This window comes from Heterodontus francisci, chromosome 3 (genome assembly GCF_036365525.1).
Source record: "Heterodontus francisci isolate sHetFra1 chromosome 3, sHetFra1.hap1, whole genome shotgun sequence".
NCBI classification, from domain to species: domain Eukaryota; kingdom Metazoa; phylum Chordata; class Chondrichthyes; order Heterodontiformes; family Heterodontidae; genus Heterodontus; species Heterodontus francisci.
The window spans coordinates 59,365,853-59,391,156 of NC_090373.1; the positions used below are offsets into that span (position 1 = coordinate 59,365,853).

General features: G+C 42.0%; 1 protein-coding gene across 2 annotated transcripts in view; it reads left to right on the forward strand.

Annotated features, from left to right (window-relative positions):
• Positions 1-661: 661 nt before the first annotated feature.
• The window catches only part of taf1b (TATA box binding protein (Tbp)-associated factor, RNA polymerase I, B), a 104,338-nt gene continuing 79,695 nt past the window's right edge, over positions 662-25,304 (forward strand). For both annotated transcript variants that reach the window (XM_068022485.1, XM_068022490.1), the window contains exons 1-4: positions 662-736; positions 2,836-2,934; positions 11,009-11,096; positions 16,845-16,942. In XM_068022485.1, the coding sequence (XP_067878586.1) occupies positions 719-736; positions 2,836-2,934; positions 11,009-11,096; positions 16,845-16,942 (303 nt within the window). In that variant the 5' untranslated portion in view covers positions 662-718. The remainder of the gene's footprint in view (positions 737-2,835; positions 2,935-11,008; positions 11,097-16,844; positions 16,943-25,304) is intronic.

The window sequence follows — 25,304 nt, forward strand, 5'->3', positions numbered from 1 at the left end:
GATCAGTTTTGATGTTATTTTCCCGCTAGCACCCTCTACACTTTCATGTTTGGTAACATGCGGAGCAAAATTGACCACACTGTTCCAAATGTGGTCTGACTAGTGGTACATAACCATTAACAGCACATACTCCAGCATTCTTTGAGCTTTTACCTTGTCATATTGTGAATGTGATAGTTACTTTTCTTCCAGGTCCCTTTTTAAGTCTCCCTTGCGCTATTTCATTTAATTCAGTTTGTGTAGTAAGTTTTCAACAGCCAACAATTCTTTATACTTATCAGTGTTAAATTTCAGTTTCAATTTTTCTGCCCAAAGTATCTACACCCTCTCTAAAAAGGAGCATTTGAGTCTGGTCATTAATCGTTGCATTTAAATATAATTCAAAATTTCCAAAGGGAATATTCAAATTCTTAACGGGTAAGTAGAAGATGTCAAGCTCACCAACTCAATAATATTTACACGGCCAAGACTCAACACATTTATTCAAATATATCGTCAGTGTTGATTTAAAGGAGTGAAATATATTAAAATAAACAACAGTTTAAGCTTTCAGAAAGCATTAACGGGGCAGATTATATATTTTATGCTGAAACATTTTAAAGCAGCTGAAAACACCAGAAATGCAGTTCATTCCGGCAAAATTTGAGCGGTGGACCGGAAGTGTGCGCGGCGAAAGTGGTCCGATCTCAGTTACACCCAGCAGCGGGTCAGAGTGCTGATGGATGAGGAAGACACGGTGAGCAGAGCGATCACTGGCCGTTTAACCGGCAATTAACACAGCCTCGTGAGCCATTAGCGCGCGGGACATTTCAAATCCAAACCATGTGTCCCGCCCCCATCCTGCGAGTGTGCTCACTCGGGGTGAGGTGAACTGGCACTTTAGTCCCTGCTTGACATCTTTTCAGAGCAATAAACTTATCAGAAAAGGAGTGGTTTCAACCCCTCCACCCCGTGATGTGGAGCGGTGACACCCCTCCCCCACCCTGTGACGTGGAGCAGTGACCCACCCCACCCTGTGACGTGGAGCGGTGGCCCACCCCACCCCACCCCGTGATGTGGAGCGGTGACACCCCTCCCCCACCCCGTGACGTGGAGCGATGACACTCCTCCCCCACCCCGTGACGTGGAGCGGTGACACCCCCCCACCCCCCACCACCCTGTGATGTGGAGCGGTGACACCGCCCCCACCCATGATGTGGAGCGGTGACACCCCTCCCCCACCCCGTGACGTAGAGCAGTGGCACGCCCCCCCCCCCCCTCCACCCCACACCCCGTGACATGGAGCGGTGCCTCCCCCCCACCCCGTGACATGGAGCGGTGCCTCCCCCCCATCCCGTGACGTGGAGCAATGGCCCCCCACCCCCCCCAAGGAGCCTTGGTGCGTTGCTGCAGTGCATCTTGTAGATGGTACACACTGCTGCCACTGTGCGTCGGTGGTGGCGGGAGTGAATGTTTGTGGATGGTGTGCCAATCAAGCGGGCTGCTTTGTCCTGGATGGTGTCGAAATTCTTGAGTGTTGTTGGAGCTGCACCCATCCAGGCAGGTGGAGAGTATTCCATCACACTCCTGACTTGTGCCCTGTAGATGGTGGACAGGCTTTGGGGAGTCAGGGGGTGAGTTACCCGCCGCAGGATTCCCAGCCTCTGACCTGCTCTTATAGCCATGGTATTTATATGGCTACTCCAATTCAGTTTCTGGTCAATGGTAACCCCCAGGATGTTGGTAGTGGGGGATTCAGCGGTGGTAATGCCATTGAATGTCAAGGGGAGATGGTTAGATTCTCTCTTGTTTGAGATGGTCGTTGCCTGGCACTTGTGTGGTGCAAATTTTACTTACCACTTATAAGCCCAAGCCTGGATATTGTCCAGGTCTTGCTGCATGTCGACATGGACTGCTGCAGTATCTGAGGAGTCACGAATGGTGCTGAACATTGTGCAATCATCAGCGAACATCCTCACTTCTGACCTTATGATTGAAGGAAGGTCATTGATGAAGCAGCTGAAGATGGTTGGGCCTAGGACACTACCCTGAGGAACTCCTGCAGTGATGTCCTGGAGCTGAGATGGTTGACCTCCAATAATCACAATCATCTTCCTTTGCGCTAGGTATGACTCCAATCAGTGGAGAGTTTTCACCCTGATTCCCATTGACTCCAGTTTTGCTATTGCTCCTTGATGCCATACTCTGTCAAATGCTGCCTTGATGTCAAGGGCAGTCACTGTCACCTCACCTCTTGAGTTCAGCTGTTTGAACCAAGGCTGTAATGAGGTCAGGAGCTGAATGGCCCTGGCAGAACCCAAACTGAGCGTCACTGAGCAGGTTATTGCTAAGCAAGTGCTGCTTGATAGCACTGTTGATGGCACGTTCCATCACGTTACTTATGATTGAGAGTAGAGTGATGGGGTGGTAATTAGCTGGGTTGGACTTGTCCTGCTTTTTGTGTACAGGACATACCTGGGCAATTTTCCACATTGCCAGGTAGATGCCAGTGTTGTAGCTGTACTGGAACAGTTTGGCGAGGGGCGCGGCAAGTTCTGGAGCACAGGCCTTCAGTATTATTGCCAGAATATTGTCGGGACCCATAGCCTTTGCAGTATCCAGTGCCTTCAGTTGTTTCTTGATATCATTTGGAGTGAATTGAGTTGGCTGAAGTCTGGCATCTGTGATGCTGTGGAATTATATTTTAACTTAAGTGTGAGGGTGATATGACACAGTACCATTTCATCATCGTGGCTTTTTTAACCCCCTTTCCTAAAGCACAATATAATCTTTGAATTTATGCTTTTGTTTCTATAGGAAAAGAATTGCTGAAGTGTGTGTTTATATCTTTTTCAGAGAGATTTCAGACAGCCATGTGAGCAATGTTCTGTGATTAACTGGGGGATCTCCGATGAAGGGAAGTTCTTTTGCAAGTCCTGCCATAATGTTATTGAGGTGAGTACCATTGCATGAAGGTCAAAGGCTCAGTATTTTAAATTATGTCTTCTCATTAGGGAACAGATCGGATACTGATGACAATAACTTAATTGCAGTATTTAAGATTATCTGACAACCTGCAGCAGGAAAAGCTAGGACAAAAGAAAATTGTTGTATGATTTTCAAAAGATAACTGCAAACTAATCTGGCTGAAACTAGAATAAATTAGTTTTGAAATATATTGATAAAATATATCTGAGCAAAATCAGAACACTTCAAAACAAAGATGTTGAATAGAAATGATAAATGGCATATTTGGACAAGAAACATAAATGTATGTTGAATAATTCCTTCAAAATACATGAATACGTCAATTAAAATGTGAATAAGGAGGAGAACGAACTGAATAAGGCTAGAGGGAACTGGAGAGAGGTTTATTAGCAGGAATCGGCTTAAACAATTCAAGTGCTATTCTCTGTGCAAATGGGACCCTCAAAAAGCTTGGTTGAAAATGTAAAGGATAATATTGCAGTACTAAAGTTCTTCCTGAATCATCTATCTCACCATGTCTACATTGTCTTAAAATTCTTGAATTTCTAATTGTTGTGCCTACTTGCTATTTATTTTGCAATTGATTAATGTTTTTGTAACATTTAGTAACTCTTAAGCAGGAACTGCTGTTAACATTTTTTGTTACTTTTAATAGGTACCACTAACACTTGCTATTTTTAATCCTTCCACAACTGGCACTAGTGTAAGTCAGTGTTGCTTAAAAATAAATGGTGGACATAGGATAAGGGGACGCAGGTTTAAGCTATTAAAAGGTAACTTTAGGATTCTATCAGGAAGTTCTTCACACCGATTGTAATCAACTCCTCGAATGGACTTTCAGGAAGAATGGTGGAAACAAAAACCCTGGATGTATTTAAGAAACATACCTCGGAAGGATGTCAAGGCCTTAAAAAGGATGCAGAGATTATTTACTAGAATGATACCAGGGATGAGAGACTCCAGTTATACTGAGAAACTAGAGAAGCTGGGATTGTTCCCCTTAGACCATAGAAGGTTATGGGGAGATTTAGTTAAGGTGGTCAAAATCATGAAAGGTGAGTAAATAAACTTTCTCCAGAAGCAGAACAGTCAGCAACCAGAGGTCACACATTTAAGATAATTGCCAAAAGAAGCAGAGGTGAAATGAAGAAACATTTTTTACACCACAAGTTATGATTTAGAATGCAGTGCCTGAAAGTTTGGTGAAGGCAGATTCAGTAGTAACTTTCATTCTCTCTTGCCATGATAAATTTGCAAAAATCAGTGAAGTTCTGCTGGAAATCATTGTGCTGATATTTGACCCAGGCAGCTGTCAATTCTTAACCAATTAACATGAGTTCATTATTTTACCCCTTATTAAGGGGCAAGTTGAGGAAGTGCCTGTACAGTACTGTAGTGCAAAGCAACCACCACGGACTTGGAAGGAGGAGACACTGAGCAACCTCATTTGAGCCCTTTACAGATAAAGTAAATAATTGCACACAACATAATTTTGTTAACTTTCTGAAAGTCTAAAGAAACAAACAAAATTCCAGGTGAAACACGTCTAATTAAATTAAAATCTACAGGAATCCAGGGTAAAACATTTTGCTTTAAAAGCATAGGAAAAAGAATGCTCATGAGATGTAATGCCAAACTGGAGTGTTCAGTGGAGTCCTCTCAGATCAGTATTTAACTGTATTAGGCATGTGACATGGCTGCTGAAACCAACTGTAAATTGGTCTAAAGAAAACTACTGTGGATGCTGGAAATCTGAATTTAAAAACAGCAAATGCTGGAAAGACTCCACAGTTCTGGCAGTATCTGTAGAGAGAGAAACTGAGTTAATGATTCGGGTTGATGACCTGTTTAAAGGTTCAATCTGTGAAATAATTTATAATTTATCAGTCAAATTTCATTTGCTATGCATCTGTCAAGTTGTATAACTCAGCCACATCTTTTTGCAATGCTATTTCTTTGCTGCTCTCCCTATTTTTATTGCCTTCAAATTTGACCAGTTTGCAATAATAAAAACAGAAAATGCTGGAAATACTTGGGTCTGGCATCATCTGTGGAAAGAGAAACACTCTTTCTGAGATATAGGATTGCAAAAAGATGTGGCCGAATTATACAACTGGACAGATGCATAGCAAATTAAATTTGACTGATAAATTATTTCACAGATTGAAAATCTGGAGCATAATGAATCAAATTGAATTAGCACAGGGGGCCTGAAAGGGAACTTGGCAGTAATAGCTGTCATGTTGCTGAATTTCGAGATAATGTGCTGAATCAATTAAAAAAAGCTAATAGGAAGTTGGAATATATAGTCAGAACATTAGAATACAAGTCTATATTGGCCATCCTTAAGTCTTAGAATGCAATGGCCAGCCCTCACTTTGAATTGTCTGGTCAGTTTTGGTCATTATGCCACCAAAAGTTGCATTTAGAAAGGGTACAGAAGGTCTTCTGTGTCACAGAGCTAAAGTTGCCAGTTGCCATAACTGAACCTTACAGGTGAATTTGCTGATCTCGGCAAGGACGGAGGGAGGTGGTGCCATAGTTTGCCATTGCTCCAGGGGTAAGGGAAGGGAAAATAATCTAGTGTTCCCATTCAGGAATTGTACATTTAAGAAGGGCATTACCTCCTCCGCCAACCACTATTTAGTCTTGAGATACATACGTGAGTAATAACCACTTAGGTGAGGTACTAAAGAATGACCGCCATTCTTACAATAGTGCCCCAGCAAAGAAAAACTTGCAATTATTGTGCCTTTCATTACCACTGGACATCTCAAAACGCTTTACAGTCAGTGAAGTTCTTTTGAAGTGTAGTCACTGTTGTAACATAGGAAATGTGGCAGCCAATTTACACACAGCCAGCTCACACAGGCAGGAATGTGAAAATGATCATATAATTTGTTTTTTTGTGATGTTGATTGTGGAATAAATATTGGCCAGGACACGGGGATAACTTCCTTGCTCTTCAAAATAGTGCCTTTTACATCCACCCGAGAGGGCAGAAAGGGCCTTAGTTTAGCCTTCATCCGAAAGACAGCATCTCTGACAATGCAGCACATCCTTGGCTGACACACAAACACAGCAAAGGAGTTAACACCTTTTTAGAACAGGCGAAGGGAGAAAATTGGAGCTAAGAACAAAAAGAAATGCTATAGAAGAAACCAACATGACTTATCCCAACAGTAAAGAGAGTGGGCTTAAAGGAAAGATTAGAGAATCTTAAATTTTACAGTCTTGAAGGGTGCTGATTGTGATCATTTCATTGCAGCATATGAAATATTATAGACGAGGTCATTTCATATTAAGGACCTGTAATAATGTATAGTGCCACCTTATAGCTCACATAAATTTCTTAATGCTTCAAACAGAATGAATTACATTGCACAGTTATGTGGCAGTCAGTTTGCACACAGCAAGGTCTCACAGACATCAGTGAGCTGAATCACCATTTGAGAAAGAAATGTGACCAAGACACTGGTAAAACTCCCTGTCCTTCAAATAATGCCATGAGATCTTCAGTGTCCACCTGAACTACCATGAAGCAGACAGAGCTTTAATTTAATATTTTATCTGAGGAGATCAACCTTTGATCATGTAACAATCCTGACTTGGAACTATATCGCTGTTCCTTCACTGTTGCTGCAGGGTCAAAATCCTGAAACTCCCTTCCTAACAGTACTGTGGATGTACCTACACCCCAAGACTGCAGCGGTTCCAGAAGGCATCTCACCACCACCTTCTCAAGGGCAGTTGGGGATGGGCAATAAATGCTGGCCTAGCCAGTGATGCCCACATCCCATGAACGAATTTTTTATTTTTTATTTATTTTTATTTAGAGTTACAGCACTGAAACAGGCCCTTCGGCTCACCGAGTCTGTACCGACCAATAACCACCCATTTATACTAATCCTACATTAACCCCACATTCTCTACCACATCCCCACCATTCTCCTACCACCTACCTACACTAGGGGCAATTTACAATGGCCAATTTACCTATCAAACTGCGTCTTTGGCTGTGGGAGGAAACTGGAGCACCCGGCGGAAACCCATGCAGTCACAGGGAGAACTTGCAAACTCCACACAGGCAGTACCCAGAACTGAACCCGGGTCGCTGGAGCTGTGAGGCTGCGGTGCTAACCACTTTTTTAAAAAAAATCCCTCAACACTGAACTGCCTACCTAGATTACACATTCTAACTGGAGTGTGGCTTGAATTCGCAACCTTCTCACATTCAACGATTTGGGGGAAGAGTACTGCCAATGGAGCCAAACTGGTACTTCAAATTACCATGCAAGTGGGAGCAGTTATCTATGTGGAAATTAATGCAAAGTAACTTTAGAACTGATAACTTAGTTCTAATAGATGCTTGAAGTAATCTACCAGGTGAGAAGCACTTTGAAGTTACAACTTGGAAACAGGCCGTTTGGTTCAACCAAACCCCATTACTGCTTATTCTCCACATGAGCAAATAGTCCTAATCCCTTTTACCCGCTCTGTTCCAATATCTCTTCATCTCTTTTTTTTCCCTCTTCCATCTATCCAATCTAATCTTGAATGATGACATAGTTTCTGCCTCAACTGTTAACCATGGAAGTAAATTCCACTGCCTCACAATTCTGTGCAAAGAACTTTCTCCTGCACTCCATATTGAAGACAATAGAGGCAAAAGCATTGAGATTACTTGAAGTGCAATTAGCTGATAGTTTACAAAAAGGATGAGTGTCAAGGGCTGAATGGTCATTATTCCACCCCTACCTGACTGGTATCAGTGCATAATAGTATTAGAAATTATTGGCCAGCAATATTTAGCTACTTCCATTGCCACATGACAAACGTGTGGATAAAGGACATTGCAGAACTTGGTTGGAGGGAGTGGGGAAGGAAGATAGAGACAAGCAAATTTGGGAGAGAACAAGACTTTACAGAAGATAGGAGGAAAGATGATTCAGAGACCAGTCAAGGGCATAGGTGGAGGTGTTGAGAACTATGCATCAGAGGCAGGTGGGTGTCGCAGGCATGTGAAACATTGGGTAGCAGGTGTATGATGGTAGGTGTTGGACATCAGGCACAGCATGGGGAAGGAGGATCAGATGTGGAAGCAGAAAGTTATATGAAACCTGTCTCTACTGCCAGCCTCAGAAAAGCACTCTTGATTATTGCAGTACACTGTTAATGTGCATTTCTAATTCCAACACCCTGTGTACTTGATGCCTGTTTGAATGAAACTGATAATTTAGTGCTAAATTACAGGTAAATCTGTGCTGTGGGGGGAAGGAGGTTATCTGACATCAAGTGGTAGGAGAGGGAAATAGTTATTTGGTACTGCATTCATTCCTCCAGTTAAATTCCTTTGTGCCACGTATAGGTCTGTGTTGTGTCTTCTTCTGTGGCCTCCTTGTCTCGAGAGACAATGGGTAAGCGCCTGGAGGTGGTCAGTGGTTTGTGAAGCAGCGCCTGGAGTGGCTATAAAGGCCAATTCTAGAGTGACAGGCTCTTCCACAGGTGCTGCAGATAAAATTGGTTGTTGGGGCTGTTACACAGTTGGTTCTCCCCTTGTGCTTCTGTCTTTTTTCCTGCCAACTGCTGAGTCTCTTCGACTTGCCACTCTTTAGCCTTGCCTTTATGGCTGTCCGCCAGCTCTGGGGATCACTGGCAACTGACTCCCACGACTTGTGATCAATGTCACAGGACTTCATGTCGCATTTGCAGACGTCTTTAAAGCGGAGGCATGGGCGGCCGGTGGGTCTGATACCAGTGACAAGCTCACTGTACAATGCGTCTTTGGGGATCCTGCCATCTTCCATGCGGCTCACATGGCCAAGCCATCTCGAGCGCGCTGGCTCAGTAGGGTGTATATGCTGGGGATGTTGGCCGCCTCGAGGACTTCTGCGTTGGAGTTTCAGTCCTGCCACCTGATGCCAAGGCTTCTCTGGAGGCAGCAAAGATGGAATGAATTGAGACGTCGCTCTTAACTGATATACGTTGTCCAGGCCTCGCTGCTGTAGAGCAAGGTACTGAGGACACAGGCTTGATACACTCGGACTTTTGTGATCCGTGTCAGTGCGCCATTTTCCCACACTGTCTTGGCCAGTCTGGACATAGCAGTGGACGCCTTTCCCATGCGCTTGTTGATTTCTGCATCGAGAGGTTACTGGTGATAGTTGAGCCTAGGTAGGTGAACTCTTGAACCACTTCCAGAGTGTGGTCGCTGGTATTGATGGATGGAGCATTTCTGATGTCCTGTCCCATGATGTTTGTTTTCTTGAGGCTGATGGCTAGGCCAAATTCGTTGCAGTCAGCCGCAATCCTGTCGATGAGTCTCTGCAGACACTTTTCTGTGTGGGATGTTAATGCAGCATCATCAGCAAAGAGGAGTTCCCTGATGAGGACCTTCCGTACTTTGGTCTTCGCTCTTAGATGGGCAAGGTTGAACAACTTGCCATCTGATCTTGTGTGGAGGAAAATTCCTTCTTCTGAAGACTTGAACGCATGTGAGAGCAGCAGGGAGAAGAAGATCCCAAACAGTGTAGGTGTGAGAACACAGCCCTGTTTCACGCCACTCAGGATAGGAAAGGGGTCTGATGAGGTGCCGTTATGCTGAATTGTGCCTTTAATATTGTCATGGAATAAGGTGATGATACTTAGTAGCTTTGGTGGACAACAGATCTTTGCTAGTAGTCTGAAGAGACCACGTCTGCTGACGAGGTCAAAGGCTTTGGTGAGATCAATGAAAGCAATGTAGAGGGCATCTGTTGTTCGCTACATTTCTCCTGTAGCTGGCGAAGGGGGAACAGCATATCAAGGGTGGATCTCTCTGCTCGAAAGCCACACTGTGCCTCAGGGTAGACACACAGCCAGCTTCTGGAGTCTGTTTAAAACGACTCGAGCGAAGACTTTCCCCACTATGCTGAGCAGGGAGATTCCACGGTAGTTGTTGCAGTCACCGTGGTCACATTTGTTCTTATCGAGGGTGATGATATTGGCATCGCGCATGCCCTGTGGTACTGCTCCCTCATCCCAGCACAGGCAAAGCAGTTCATGGAGTGCTGAGAGTATAGCAGGCTTAGCACTCTTGATTATTTCAGGGGTAATGCCGTTCTTCCCAGGGGCTTTTCCACTGGCTAGAGAATCGATGGCATCACTGAGTTCCGATTTTGTTGGCTGTTCATCCAGCTATTTGTGCCACCTATAGGTCTGTGTTGTGTAATGCATATGTTATGATGCACCGCAAAGCCACATTGGAACCTGAGGATTGCAATTATAGAGAACAAACTATAATGGTCACCAATGTCTCATTATTACAGGCAGGAGGACCGGTTTAGCTAATTTTGAGTATTTAGATATTTGAATGCTAGTTTTCATTTATTTCAATACTTGTTATCTTTCTGAGCATCATTATGATGAGGATAAATATTTCTGTCACCAGTTAATTTTTCTAAGTTTGATGGAAGAATTGGAAGTATCCTGTTGCTCAAAAGTTTCAGAAGAGATTTAGCAAGAATGCTTTCAAGGAAAAACACCATTTTTTTCTCCTCCCATAGTTGCAAGTTAGACACTGAGGATGATTGCTATGTATTCATTTGTCCTTGAAGTTCTTGATTTAACCGTGACCAATTGTAATCCTTGGGTGTTTGCCAAATCACATGGCTGTGTGAGAACTCGGCAAAGGATTTCGATTTCAGTCTCTGATCAGTTGTGAAGCTGAGGGCATCAATTTCCCTCCCCCCCCCCTCCCGCCCCCGCCCCCACCACCGTGATCCAACTCTTTCTGGATATGGTTGCACAAATAGTCTTGATTTTTGTCCACGCCCTAAATACTCTTTTCCTATACTGAGCTATTGGAAGGAGAGGGTCATTGTTTGCTCTCATTTTTGATTTTCCTCTGTGGCAATGCAAAGTATGATAATTGTATGAAATTCTGGATGCCACAATTTTCAATATTATTGGACCGTGTTCAAGTGTTGTATTATTTTAGCAGTGTTGTAAAACAAACTTGGCAGTTCCTTTTTAAAAATGCATTTTTTTCTTGTTCTGTCAGAAAACAGCAGACGTTGCCTCTGAGGTTTTTATGCAAAATGCAAGAGTGAACACGATCTCCAAAGGAATAAAGAAAAGAAACAAACTTGGTAGGTGTGGTTTATTGATCCTACTGTATTACAGTCTTGGAAATTTATAACAGCTTGCTTTTGATTTTTGAGTAATTATAACATTTTAGGGCAGAGTTTTCCAAAGAATGTTTAAAATGTAAAAATAAAAGACTTGGAATGTTTCTGATCGTATTTGCACCATTCTAAGTTGAACTGAGCTATTTCGTATGAATTTAACATCCATCAAAAATGTTTATCAAGTTTGAGGCCACTTAAGATGCGAGAGGGGGCTCTCATGATCTAACGGGAGATAGTAAAGGGCCTTCACTGCTTGCCCATCGTCCCTTTTAAAAATAAATTTGTAAATAAAACATGCAAAAATGACATGGTACATTATACCACACATGCTTTCATTACCATGAAATACTTTTATCTTTAGTAACAGTGATATCAGAACTGAGAACTAATGGCTCTGTTAAGATGGGGGAGGTTTCAAAGTGACTTTACTGGATTAATTTCTCCAATTAAAATTTACATTTATCTTTAATCTTGCAATTTAAATGACTTCTTTAGGAGCTGAAACATTTTGTTTATAGAAATCAGTTCCAGTGCCTCCTGCTTGGTACATCACTGGTGAGTTATCAGATCAGTCTCTACTTTCTTCCTCCATTTCGCTCCCCAGCCCACCATCCATTCTGGCCATCTGTAGAATGCCCCCATTGAAAGTGCTTCTGTGCTGTTACAATGTTTTGATTTAGGATAGCCAGAAAAAATTTCTTGATGGAAATATTTTTAAAACCTATAAGCCAGCCCTTGTTCTCTAGAAACTAGTATAACCATATCGGCAAATTATCTGCTAATACAGCATTGCCTGGGAATTAAACAGCTTCAGTTTGCTTACCAAAATTGGCATGAGCATCAAAAAATAGGATCAATTGATTCGAGTGACATTTTAACTTTCCGCGAGAGAGAGAGAATTCCTAACAGAGGAATAATGAATATATCAGACCATGTGATCTGGATGAATGTTTCTCCTCTCTGATTGTAAAGGTCATCAATGAAACGAGTGACTCATCTCAACTGAGTTGCTATTGGGCATAAGTTACAGCATAGTACAGATTTTTGAAAAACGGACGCTGGAAACATAAGAAATAGGAGCAGCAGTAGACCATACAGCCCCTCGAGCCTGCTCCATCATTCAGTACAATCATGGATGATCTTCCAGCTCAATTACACTTTCCTGCCCGCCCCCCATACCCCTTGATTCTCTGAGAAACCAAAAATCTGTCGATCTCAGCCTTGACTATACTCAACGATGAAGCATCCACAACCTTCTAGGGTGGAGAATTCCAAAGGTTCACAACCCTTTGAGGGAAGAAATTTCTCTTCATCTCAGTCCTGAATGATCAACCCCTTACCCTGAGATTGTGTCCCCGTGTTTTAGATTCCCCATCCAGGGGGAACAACCTTTGTGTCTACCCTATCAATCCCCTTCAGGATCTTGAATGTCTCAATGAGATCACCTCTCATTCTTCTAAACTCCAGAATGTATAGGTGCAGTCTACTCAGCCTACCATCATAGGACAACCCTCTTATCCCAGGAACCAATCTAGTGAACTGTTCTGTCTCCAAGGCATGTATATCCTTCCGTAGAAATGGAGACCAAAACTGCACACAGTACTCCAGGTGTGGTCTCACCAAAGCCCCATACAGTTGTAGCAAGACTTCCTTATTCTTGTACTCCAATCCCCTTGCAATAGAGGCCAACAGGCCATTTGCCTTAAATAAAAACAGAAAATGCTGCAAATACTCAGAAGATTTGGCAGCAACTGTGGACAGAGAAACATGATTAACATTTCAGGTCTGTGAGTATTTTCAGCATTTTCTGTTTTTATTTTAGATTTCCAGCATCTGCAGTATTTCCTTTTTTGTATTCTATTTGCCTTCCTAGTTGCTTACTGTACCCAAGTCTCTCTCAGCATCAACATTTAAAAGTTTCATGCCTTTTAAAAAATATTCTGCTCTTCTATTCTTACTGCCAAAGTGAATAACCTCACACTTCACCACATTATACTCCATCTGCCACCTTGTTGCCCACTCACTTAACCTGCCATTATCTCTTTGCAGTCTCTTTGTATCCTCCTCACAGCTTGCATTCCCACCAAGCTTTGTATCATCAGCAAACTTGGATACATTACTCTCAGTCTCTTCATCGAGGTCATTAGTATAGATTGTAAATGGCTGAGGCCCCAGCACTGATCATAACGGTATCCCACTAGTTACAGCCTGCCAACTTGAAAATGACCCATTTATTCCTACTCTCTGCTTCCTGTCCATTAACCAAGCCTCCATCTTAACGCTAATATATTACCCCAAACTCCATGAGCCCTTATTGTGCATATTTTACTTCTTGTGTGGCCCCTTATTGAATGCCTTTCGGAAATCCAAGTATACTACATCTACTGGCCCCCCCCCTCATCTATCCTACTAGTTACATCCTCAAAAATCTGTTAAACTTGTCAAACATGATTTCTCTTTCGTAAAACCATTATAACTCTGAATTGTTATGACTTCCTTAATAATAGATTCCAGCATTTTCCTGATGATTGATGCCAGGCTAACTGACTTATTCCCTGTTTTCTCCACCCCCCCCCCCTTCTTGAATAGCAGTGTTACATTTGCTAACTTCTAATCTGCTGGGACTATTGTAGAGTATAGGGGAATTTTGGAAAATCATAAGCAGTGCATCCACTAAAATTAGTGGTATCAGCAGAACATGATAGAAATACACTGCAGATCCATCAGCACCTTTCATATAAAAAAAAAATGAAACTGGTTAACGCTTTAGGTTTTTATTGATGAGGAGTCTACACCTGAAATGTTAATCCATCTCTTTTTAGATGCATAAAGACCTCTGTATACTTCCAGCTCTTTGTTTCGAACATCAAGAGGTGGTAGAGGCAGGGACCCTCACAACATTTAAGAAGTATTTAGATGAGCACTTGAAACACCATAACGTACAAGGCAACGGGCCCAAGTGCTGGAAAATGGGATTAGAATAGTTAGGTGCTTGATGGCTGGCACAGACATGATGGGCCGAAGGGCCTGTTTCTGTGCTGTATAACTCTATGACTCTATCAATCTGCTATGAATTTTAGCACTAAACTAGCAATCTCATAGGAACAGGAGTAGACCATTCAGCCCCTTGAGCCTGTTCTGCCATTCAGTTTAGATCACGACTGGCTTTTCTCCATGTCCCTTGATACCCAGTCCAGAGTGTTGAGTACAGAATTCGTACTGCAATGTCAGAGGTGTTGTCTTTCGAGTGAGATGTTAAACCGAGGCCCGTGCTCTCTCGGGTGAACGCAAATGATCCCATGGCATTATTCGAAGGACAGCAAGGCAGTTCTGGTGTCCGGGTGAATATTTAATCGACAACTGAAATCACTAAGACAGATTATTTGGTCATTCGTTTTATTGCTGTTTGTGGGAGCATTCTTTGTGCAAATTGGCTGCTATGTTTCCTTCCATTACTACAGTGACTACACTTCAAAAGTATTTCATTGGTAATGAAGTGCTTTGTGGTGTCCTGAGGTCATGAAAGGTGCTATGTGAGTACAAGTTCTCCCCCTTAACAAAAATCTTTCAATTTCAGTTTTGAAAATTTCAATTGATCCAACACCCTGAGCCTTTTGGGAGCAAGGTGCTTCCTGATTTCACTCCTTTCTGGCCTCCCTCTAATTTTAATATTATGCTCCCTCGTTCTGAATTCCTCCACCAGAGGAAGTAGTTTCTCTGTATCTATCCTATCGATTTCCTTTATCCTTTTTAAACATTTTGTTTAGGTCATCTTCAACCATCTGAATTCTAAGGCATACAAAGAAAGTTTCTACAACCCATCAGCATAATTTAATTCCTTTAACCCCAGTGCTCTGTGAATCTGTGCTGCACCCACTACAAGAAAAATCTATCTTTCCTTAGGTGCAGTGCCCAAAACTGAATGCAGTACTTTAGATGGAGTCTGCCAAAGTTTTGTACAACTGAAGCATCATTTCCTCTCTTTCATATTGCATCCATCTTGAGATAAAGGCTACCATTCCATTAGCCTTTTATATTGCTTTTGATACATGCGCCTAGCTTTTTGTGATTTGTGTACCTGGACACAGAAAGCAATTTGCTCCTTCACAGTTCCTAGTCTTTCACCATTAAGAAAGTATTATTTTTTGAATCCAAAGTGATTGATCTCATTTCTCCACATTGACCTCCATCTGCTATAGTTTTGCCCACTTACTTAATCTGTCTATAGCCCTTTGTGACTTCTGCTCCAATCTGCACAATTTACTATGCCTCCTAACTTTGTGCCAGCTACAAATTTTGATATATAGCTGTATATTCCTTCATCCAAGTTATTAATATATACGGTGAAAAGCTGAGGCCCCAGTACAGATCCCTGGGGAACCCAATGAGTTTCATCCTGCCAATCAGAGAGCTTTCCCTTTATCTGTACTCTACCTTTCCTAACTCCTAATCAATTACCAACCCATGTCACAAGGTTACCTTAAATTCTGTGAGCTTTAATTTTTGCTAATCTTTTGTGTAGCTTTCTAAATAGACAACACCCGTATACACTCCCATTTCCACCACATCAGTGACCACCTCCAAAAAAAAAAAGTAGATTAGTCAGACATGACTTATCCTTCAGGAATAGGTGCTGAATCTCCTTTATCAGTGCATAATTGTCCAAATGCTCAGTCACTCTGTCCTTGATAGATTCCAGTAACTGCCACACAACTGATGTTTAACTGACAGGTCTAGAGTTGCCTGATTTCTCCATCCCACTGTCTTAAATAATTGCAATTTTCAAGTACATAGGTACCATTCCTGAATCTAGAGTGCTTCAGAAACTTATGACTAACACACCTGCAATTTCTTCTAATACCTTAGGATGTAATCCATCAGGTCCTGGAAATTTATCCCATTATTTTATCCATTTCCATTCTTAATTTCTTTAATTTAATCCACTAAGTTCCTCCCCTTGACATATCTTTTAGGCTCGTTGTACTGCTGGTATTTAGAATTTTTCTCCACTGTAAAAATGGGTACATTTAACAGCTCTGTTATTTCCTTAAATAAAAACAGAAAATACTGGAAATATTCAGCAGGTCTGGCAGTGTTTCAGTTCTGATGAAAGGTCATCGACTTGAAACTTCAGCTCTGTTTCTCTCTACACAGATGCTGCCAGACCCACAAAGTATTTCCAGCATTTTCTGTTTTTATTTCAGATTTCCAGCATCCATAGTATTTTGCTTCTGTTATTTCCTTTTTGTCCATTATAATCTCACCTGCATCTATCTTAATGGGCATACATTTTTTCTCTTTTTTTTTCTCTCCTCAAAGTTAAAATGTCACTTGAATCAGTTGAGCTTATTTTCTCAGAGACTTCCATTGAATTTAGACTTTCACTGACCTTCAGAGTGATAGAGACACACGGTGCAAAATATATATAAAATTATCATTGCTATATTTTACTTAATTGTGAAGGTCACATGCAATTGCTGCAGTATATGCTAGTGGAACCTTTGTAATAGTATGATCTTATCCCTCTGCTCCAGAAAAAGAGAGAAATCTTGTTGCGTACATATATAGAATTACATAGAGTGCTACACTATTCATCTAATAGGTCTTGTTGGTCTCATGTAAGTAGTGATCAGCTGTGCTTGTAAAACCAGAACCTAATCTGTGTTGCATCGTTTGCTGCATTGATCAAATGTCCATGTTGTGCTTTAGATCGAGGCTGTGAATGGTATGTTTGTGAAGGCTTTCAGTACATCTTGAATCAGCAAGCTCAGGCCTTAGTAGCCTTGGGGACATCTCCACTGATCAAAGTAAGTGTGTTTACTATACTTAATGCTGCCCTGCTGCCTATGACTTATTTTGATTTGTTGAGATTGAAAACAAATTATTTTTTGCTATTGCAGCACAAGCTGACATTTATTCCTGAGTGGACCGATATCGGTATTGGGTATAATGAGAAGTACAATATTGAGCCTGTTGTCTTTGACATCATCTGTGGTGTCGGGCTGCAGGTAGATCTACTTCTGTGGTGGCTTAATTCTGCAATGGTGGACCTGGTGAAGGAGAGTTCTTGTTTTGCTGCTGGTCAGGAATGCAATAATATTTTTGAAGTTATTTTTAAAACAATAATGGTTTTTTGCTGAATCAGGGAAGGATTGCTTCTTCAAAATGTGTACTTGGAGCATAAGTTATTAGCAGCAAATTTATTTTCTTTAATCTGTTGTATGTCTACGTATGATTGATGCAAAAGTGAAGATTAATTCACTGTTTCTATTTTAACAGTTTTTTTTGTGGATTGTCATTCTGGTGATTTACATCCAGACTTTACTCTTTACTGTGTTGACCACTGTAATATGTACCACCCAATTGGAGCTGAATATTGGATGATGATTGTAAAGGGTGGCTTGATGCAATACCACCTATTTGTGCTACTGCCTAAGATGAATTTTCATCTAATGGACTCTCCTTGGAGTGTAGTTCCATCTGTACTGGTTTCCCTGTGGTATATGTGAACATGACAGTGAATGCTAGCCTATTTGATCATTCGGACATTATATCCTAGCCTAATTTTGCCTTTTCCTGTTGTCCACATTTGTAGTTTCCAGCAGGGTTTTCTTCTGTGTCACCTCCATTGCTTCAGCTTATTGTCGTGGTGGTTCTCTGCTATCCCAACTGAGACTAGCTGACTAAGCATAGATCAGGGTTTGAAATTGGTACATGTTCTGCATATCTTACCGTTCCACACTGGATTCTGTTAGTAAACACTGTATATTTAATTTTGTTTTGAGAGTTTATTCTTATTTAGCTGAGGGAACATAGAAACAGGAGTAGGTCATTCATTCCCTTGTGCCTGTTCTACCATTCATTGAGATCATGACTGATCAGTATCTTAATTTTGTTTACCTGGCATCTACTGTTTTTTGTGGGAGAGTGTTCTACATTCTAACAATCTTTAGTGTAAAGAAGTGTTTTCCTATCTTCTCTCCTGAATGGCCTAGCTGTTCTTTATATCTCTCACAGTTCCCTGGATTTACACTATCTTTTGCATTTTCATATGCTCTCTTTAGTTTTATATTATCTCTCACCTTTTTTGTTGACTGTGGCTGTTTTATTTGTTAAGTATAGCTCTTTTTCCCTTGGAGGGGTTATATATTGGTCCTGTATTATGCTAAATTTTTTTGAACACCTCCCACTATTCATCTGTAGTTTTATCCGATTACAGTTTTGACCAGTTTACTGTCATCAGTCTCAGTCTCATCCTGTTAAAATTAGCTTTATGAAAATCCTAGAATCTTAGTAACTGTTAAATTTCTCCTTTTCAAACCTATCATTAAATTTGATAATATGATTTCTGTTAGATAAATTGTCCCATACTGTTAGATTAGTAATTTTATGTCTGACTCATTATTCATTACTAAATCAATAATGGCCTGCCCCTTTGTGAGTTCTCGGACATATTGCTCTGGAAAGCTGTCTTGAATTGCATTCAAAATATTCACTACCTTTCTGACATGAACTACTCTGCTGTTCCCAATCTATATAACTAAAGTCTTCCATTTAAACAGCTTTGCTTCTGTTACAAACCTCTCTAATCTCCAAATTAATACATTCTATCACTTGATTGCTGCTTTCAGGAGACCAGTCAATAACTCCCTTGCAGTTTTAAGTTCTCTCTCATTCCTCCATTCTATCCATAGACTCTCCACTGATTGCATTCCCTTACTGATATATCCTCTCTTACCAATGTTGTAGTAGTATATTTAGTCAATAAGGCTACCCCCTCCTCCTCTTCCAGTTTTCCTAAACTTTTCAAGGATCTTATAACTTAGAATGTTTAAATCCCAATCGTGACCAGCTTGCAGTAATGGCTATTGTCATACCCTCCAAGCTATATTTGAGCCTCTGATTCGCTCAATTTATTTCTTATAATCCATGTGTTACTATTGTTCCGAACCTTTGTTTAAGGACTTGTGTTAAAACTGAAAAGATTCCATGGATGTGTTTTTTTTTACCAAGTTCACCGACAGGAAAAGATGTTGTTTGAAAGCCACCTGTGCTGGAGGCCAGCTGTGATTTGGGCTCAGAAAACAACAGAACCATTGGTGACTTGGGGAAAAATGGTGACAGTGAAGCCACATATCAAGGTTTATGGAGGTCAGGAGGTTGACTCTCTATTTGGGGTTTGAACATTTGTTTACAGTTTGAGTTGTGGTATGAACTATTAGAAGACAGTTGGTGTTTTCCTGACAAGGAGAAAAGGAATCACCAGCTCACCTCCTCCTCTACCTTTCTGAAGAAATCCTGCCAAGATCCAGTGTGGGAAAAAGATCCCTGGTGCCGTATAGCTCCTGAGGAGCTGGAAAAAAATCCTGTGATTCAAGTGCGTGCTGGCGAAAAAACCTTGATGCCACATTTCTCCTAGAAAGCCCACTAGAAAAATTCTTGATATCTCCAGAACGATATCTCCTGTGTTCGTGTGGTTGGGGAATTGTTAGAAAGGGAACTTTCATATTTTAATCCATGTGTTAATGCTTTGCTTTGTTATATGATTGGCTATATCGGTAACTGGGTAAACATTTGAAAAGATGTTGTGACCTATGGAGAAGTGGAACTAGAAAAGACAGTGCACTCCTCCCGCCTCGGTTGTAACACTATATATAACTCATATTTGGGGAAAAATATCCTAACCTGCCCTCCTGCCCTGATAGTGCCATTCTCACACTGTTTAACTTAACACATTTCTTTCTTGTTACTCCTGCTGTAACTACTTCAGTTATTTTAGTATTCCTTTCACCTAGAGTATCTATATTACTGCTTGTGACCTGAACTCTGCACTTATCCCTTTTTTAAAATCTGTAAACTATCATTTTTAGTATTGTTTCTGACTGCGCTGTTCTCTTCACCACCACCACCACCACCATTCCCCCCCCCCCCCCAGCCTTATTTATTAGTTTCAATTTTTTTTTTACTGACTGATTTATCCTTTCCGCTAGGACCATGGTCCTTGCTCGGTTCTAGTGTAGTCAGCCCCAAAGGTACAACTTCCCCCTGTCCCAGTACTGGTGCTGGTGTCCCATGAAATGGAACCCTTTTTTATATCACTCCTTTTGCCACATGTTTATGTCGATCTGTTTATTCCTGTACCAATTTGCACGTGGCTCGGGTAATAATCCTGAGATTACCGCCCTTGTAGCCCTGCTTTTTAATTTAGCTCCTAACTCTTGATACTTCTTCAGAAGCATCTCCTCCCTTTTCTTTCCTATGTCATTAGTCCTGACATGGACTACGACAACTGGATTATTGAATCCCCTATAACTATGACATTTCTGCTCTTCCCCCACCTTTGGACAGACTCCTGCGCCATGGTGCCTAGGTCAGCATTGTAGCTGTCCTCCCAGCAGTCTGTCTTCTTAGCCTCATGGTATCAAGTACATTGTACTTGTTGAACAGGACCAGTGTCTACGGGACCTCCTCCTTGGTTCTCCCTACCCAGCTTACTGACAATCACACCCTCTCCTTCATGCACCTGTACTCTGAAGAAAACTAGCCAGAAATGCCACCTTCTCCCTTATGTGTTAGAATGTCTCTAACTTTCACTCCAACTCAAGGACTCTGGGCTGGAGTGTCTCAAAACAGAGATGTTTTCTGCAGATGTGACAATCTGGGTCAGTCTCACTATCCACAAAGTCCCACAAATCACAGTACTGACACAGAGCCTGCAGCGCTATTTCTAGATTTTATTTATTTATTGGTTGGTAATTTATTTCTGGATATAATAAAATTACTTGATCTGGATTATATTTAGTAGATAGTTGTAGCTTCATTTCAGGTTAATGTGAAACTAATTAGTCTTGTTTTTATTAACTTTATTTTACTATTCTCTTATCCCTTACTTCCTTATTTATACCAGGATTTTATTTAATACATTTTGGATCCCTTTAATGTTGGTATCCTCCATTTAGATAATGTTAATTTTATCCTCTTGAGATCAAATTAATTACTGATTTTTTTTAAATTATATTTTCTAAAGCTTCTTTCAGAAGAGCACCTCTCCTGCACCAGTGCACCAGTATAACAGTTTTACAGTTCACAGCAGTGCTTCTGATTTGTCTTCCTTTTTCCTCAACTGAGGATCCCCCCCCACCCACCGCACTGTGCTTGACAGAGCCCTCAACCGTGTCCGACCCATTTCCTGCAATTCTGCCCTCACCCCTTCCCTTCCCTCCCAGAACTGCGATAGGGTTCCCCTTGTCCTCACTGTTCACCCCACCAGCCTTCACATCCAAAGGATCATCCTTCACCATTTCTGCCACCTCCAGCGTGATGCCACCACCAAATAAATCTTCCCCTCCCCTGTCAGCATTCCGAAGGGACTGTTCTCTCCATGACACCCTGGTCCATTCCTCCATCATCCCTCGACACCTTGTCCCCTTCCCACGGCACCTTCCCATGCAATCGCAGGAGGTGTAATGCCTGCCCTTTTACGAGAGGCCTGCTCAGGTCAGGGAAAAAAGAACCCGACCGAACCACCGCAGGCCCGAGCCTGACCCGGCCCAAGTCCCTCCGATTTTGCCCCGACCCGACCCAAGCCCGACCCGACCATCTCTTCACTCACCTTAGCACTCGGAATCTCCATGAAGCTGCAGCGCAGCGCGATGATGTCATCATGACATCACTCGCTCATTGCGCAGACTCAGTTTCATCCCGGACTCCCAGCTCAAGTAGGTTTTTTAATTTCAATACTTATCAGCAGAGCACTTACCGTGTGTGCCTGGCCCGACGCGATTCGACTTGGACTCGGCCTGAACTGACCCGAGCCCGAATGTCGTACCCTGAAGATGGGCCCAACCCGACCCGAACCCGACACATGTCATTAGAGAACAATGCCCACCTGCCCGAGGCCTATCAAGGCCCTTAAGTGGCCACTAAACTGCCACTTAAGGGCCCTCGCCTGCCTCCACGGTTATTTCACCCATGGTAAGTGGGTATGTTGGGGGCGTGAAAGGCCGCCCAGCGATAGCTGCCAGACATTCTGCACGCTGGCGGGTGGTGGGTGGCTGGCATGGCAGTCAGGCACAGGGTGCCCGATTGAGGGCTGCCCCTGCCTCCCAACCCACCCCCGGGACCCGCACAACCGATCTCCCTGGTGAGGCATGCCCAACTTGGCTTCCCTTCTGGCTCCATGTCGTTGGCTTGGCTGCAGTCCCAGCAATGGCCACCGCTCCTGGTTGAGCTGCTGGGACTAAGAGCTGCCAGCCCACTGATTGGCTGGCAGCTCACTGAGACAGGACCTCCTCCCTCAAGCAGCTGGAAGTTCCACCTGGGGACAATTAAAGCTTGGGGACCCGTAAAATGCGGGACGGATCCCCAGGCCAGGCGGAAGCGGGTTCGCCACTGACTTTTACGTTGGTGGCGAATTCCCGTCCGCTTAAGGTAAAATCCAGCCCATTTACTCTGTTTCTATCTCCACAGGTGCTGCCAGACCTGCTGTGCATTTCCAGGACTTTGTTTTGTTTTCCAGATTTCCAGCATCTGTTGTATTTTGCTTTTATTACAATTTTTCACCCTGACCATTCTGTGAAATTCTATATTCTTTGTTAACACAAAATTCTTGAGGCGCCTTCTGTCAATAAATGGGTGAACCATGAGAAATAAATTCCTTGATTGTGATACGTGGTAATGCTTTAATCACGCCTGTGTGACACCCCATAATATTGTTTGGTCACGCTGTCAAGACATTTCTGCAATGCGCACTTCCTCTATTGGTGGCGGGAAAGGAGGATAAGTGGGGAACCATGGTACATAGCCTAGTGATGCTGTCTTCATTGGGCCTCTTTTCCTCTCTTCCTCTCTTCCCCTCTCCTAAGAGCCCAGACAGGATGGAATAGTTTGAAGGCTATTGTATCCAATCCGGAGGCCAGAAAATTGTAGTCATTATTATTGAAAAGGGGTGCAAATCTGTAGGATAGTTATGAGATAAGACACTTGCCTTTATTTTCTTTGCATCTGGTTGCTACTGTATTCACTGGAAGCCTTCAAGCTATTGCAACATCTTCACCTAAAAAGAAAGAAAAGATTTGCATTTATATGGCACCTTTCACGACCATCGGATGTCCCAAAGAGCTTTACATCCAATGAAGTACTTTTGAAATGTAGTCACTTGTAATAGCTGCTTTGAAACTTTGCTGTTCATTGCTCCACACTTTGAGGGACTTTGGTCTTTTTATATATTTGCCTTCAAAACTGAGCAAATTAAATAATTTATGTATGCCCTCTGTGTCATTTACTTCGGCTGTAACATAAATAATTCCAGTGTCAGAAATAATTAAGTACTTCACTGTCTCAAAACCTTCTATCTCAGAGTCGCAAACCTGCATTTTGTGAGGGGGGGTGGGGGGAAGAGCAGAAAAAATTGCTTTCGTGTTGAAGTCAAAAGTGAAATTTCTTTTCTGTTCTTTTTCATTTTCCTGCTCAAAATGTATCTATAAATAAATAAATAACCTGTTTTAGCAATTTAAAAAAATTTAATTGTTCCAAAAATAATTGAGTGCTGGTATTTTATAACCAGTCCCTTCATCTTTAAGTATATTAATTCCAGTCCCACAGCTCCCATTTTATAAATAAATGGCCCAGATATTAAATAAAATTAATGCGTATATATAAATTACATTCTCACTATGCTTTTTCATTATTAGATCTTCCCAGTCTTCAAATTCATAAATAAATATCCAGTGCCATCAATTTTATAAGTAAAGAAATGCCGGTAGAATGCATGCCCCACTGCTTCCCTTCATTTAATAAATTCCCCCAATCTTAGTTTGTAAATTCCATTCTCACTATTGGCCTATAATAATTAAATCGCCCCAAAAGGCAGAACACTCCTATCCTTAAAACATTAATGTCCTTCGGGTTGCTGTGAGCAATACCAGGAGATGTTGAAAAGATTTTGTGAAATGGTGCCAAATATTAAACAATTCAGTATAATTAAAGTCAAATGACATACAATTTCCAGTGTAAATAGTTTACATAATGGGAAGTAAGGTTTTAAAACAGGAACTATATGCATGTGCAAGACTTTAAATGTATTGATAGATTAAATGTGTCATTTTATCCAATTTGCTCTTGATTAATTCTGTAATATATTTTAAAGATTGTATGCTGGGTTTGTATGCTGGCGCAGTTGTTCCTAGTATTGTTATTTATTTAGAGATACAGCACTGAAACAGGCCCTTCGGCCCACTGTGTCTGTGCCGACCAGCAACGACCCATCTATACCAACCCTACAGTAATCCCATATTCCCTACCACCTACCGCCACTAGAGGCAATTTACAACGGCCAATTTACCTATCACCTGCAAGTCTGCTGTGGGAGAAAACCGGAGCACCCGGCAAAAACCCATGCGGTCACAGGGAGAACTTGCAAACTCCGCACAGGCAGTACCCAGAATCGAACCCGGGTCGCTGGAGCTGTGAGGCTGCGGTGCTAGCCACTGTGCCGTTGCAGGAGTATATATTGCCAGCGTTGGGTCTGTCAGATGGTTTAATGGTGCTCCTGCTGTGGTGAACCATGTTAAATAGACTCCTATGTTTTCCTCAATTGGCACACCTCTTTCCCTCTTCTCCTTCCTCCCCTTCTCTCCTGAAAGTCCAGATGGGATGGAATAGTTGAATAGTCGTGTTCTATCTGATCAGAATTTTGTCGTCTTTATTATTGAAAAGAGTGACAAATCTGAACGATATGTGTAAGGCAAGGTGCTTGCCTTTATTTTCTTTGTGGGTTTGCTCAGGTTGGTGGCTCAGCTGTTGATGGATTGCGAGGAGTGTTTGTGCAGAGTTTCTTGGTCCCCAGGGCAGATTAATTATGGGATCTCTCGGACTTGTAGCTATGTTCATGTCTGGTTGCCACTAACAGGTAGGTGATGGCGTAGTGTTATTATCACTGTACTAGTAACCCAGAGACCCAGGATATTTCTCTGGGGACGTGGGTTCGAATCCCACCCAGCAGAAGGTGGAATTTGAATTGAATTAATAAATCTGGAATTAAAAACTAGTCTAATGATGGCCATGAAACCATTGTCGATTGTTGTAAAAATCCATCTGGTTCACTAATGTCCTTTTAGGGAAGGAAATCTGCTGTCCTTACCTGGTTTGGCCTACATGTGACTCCAGACC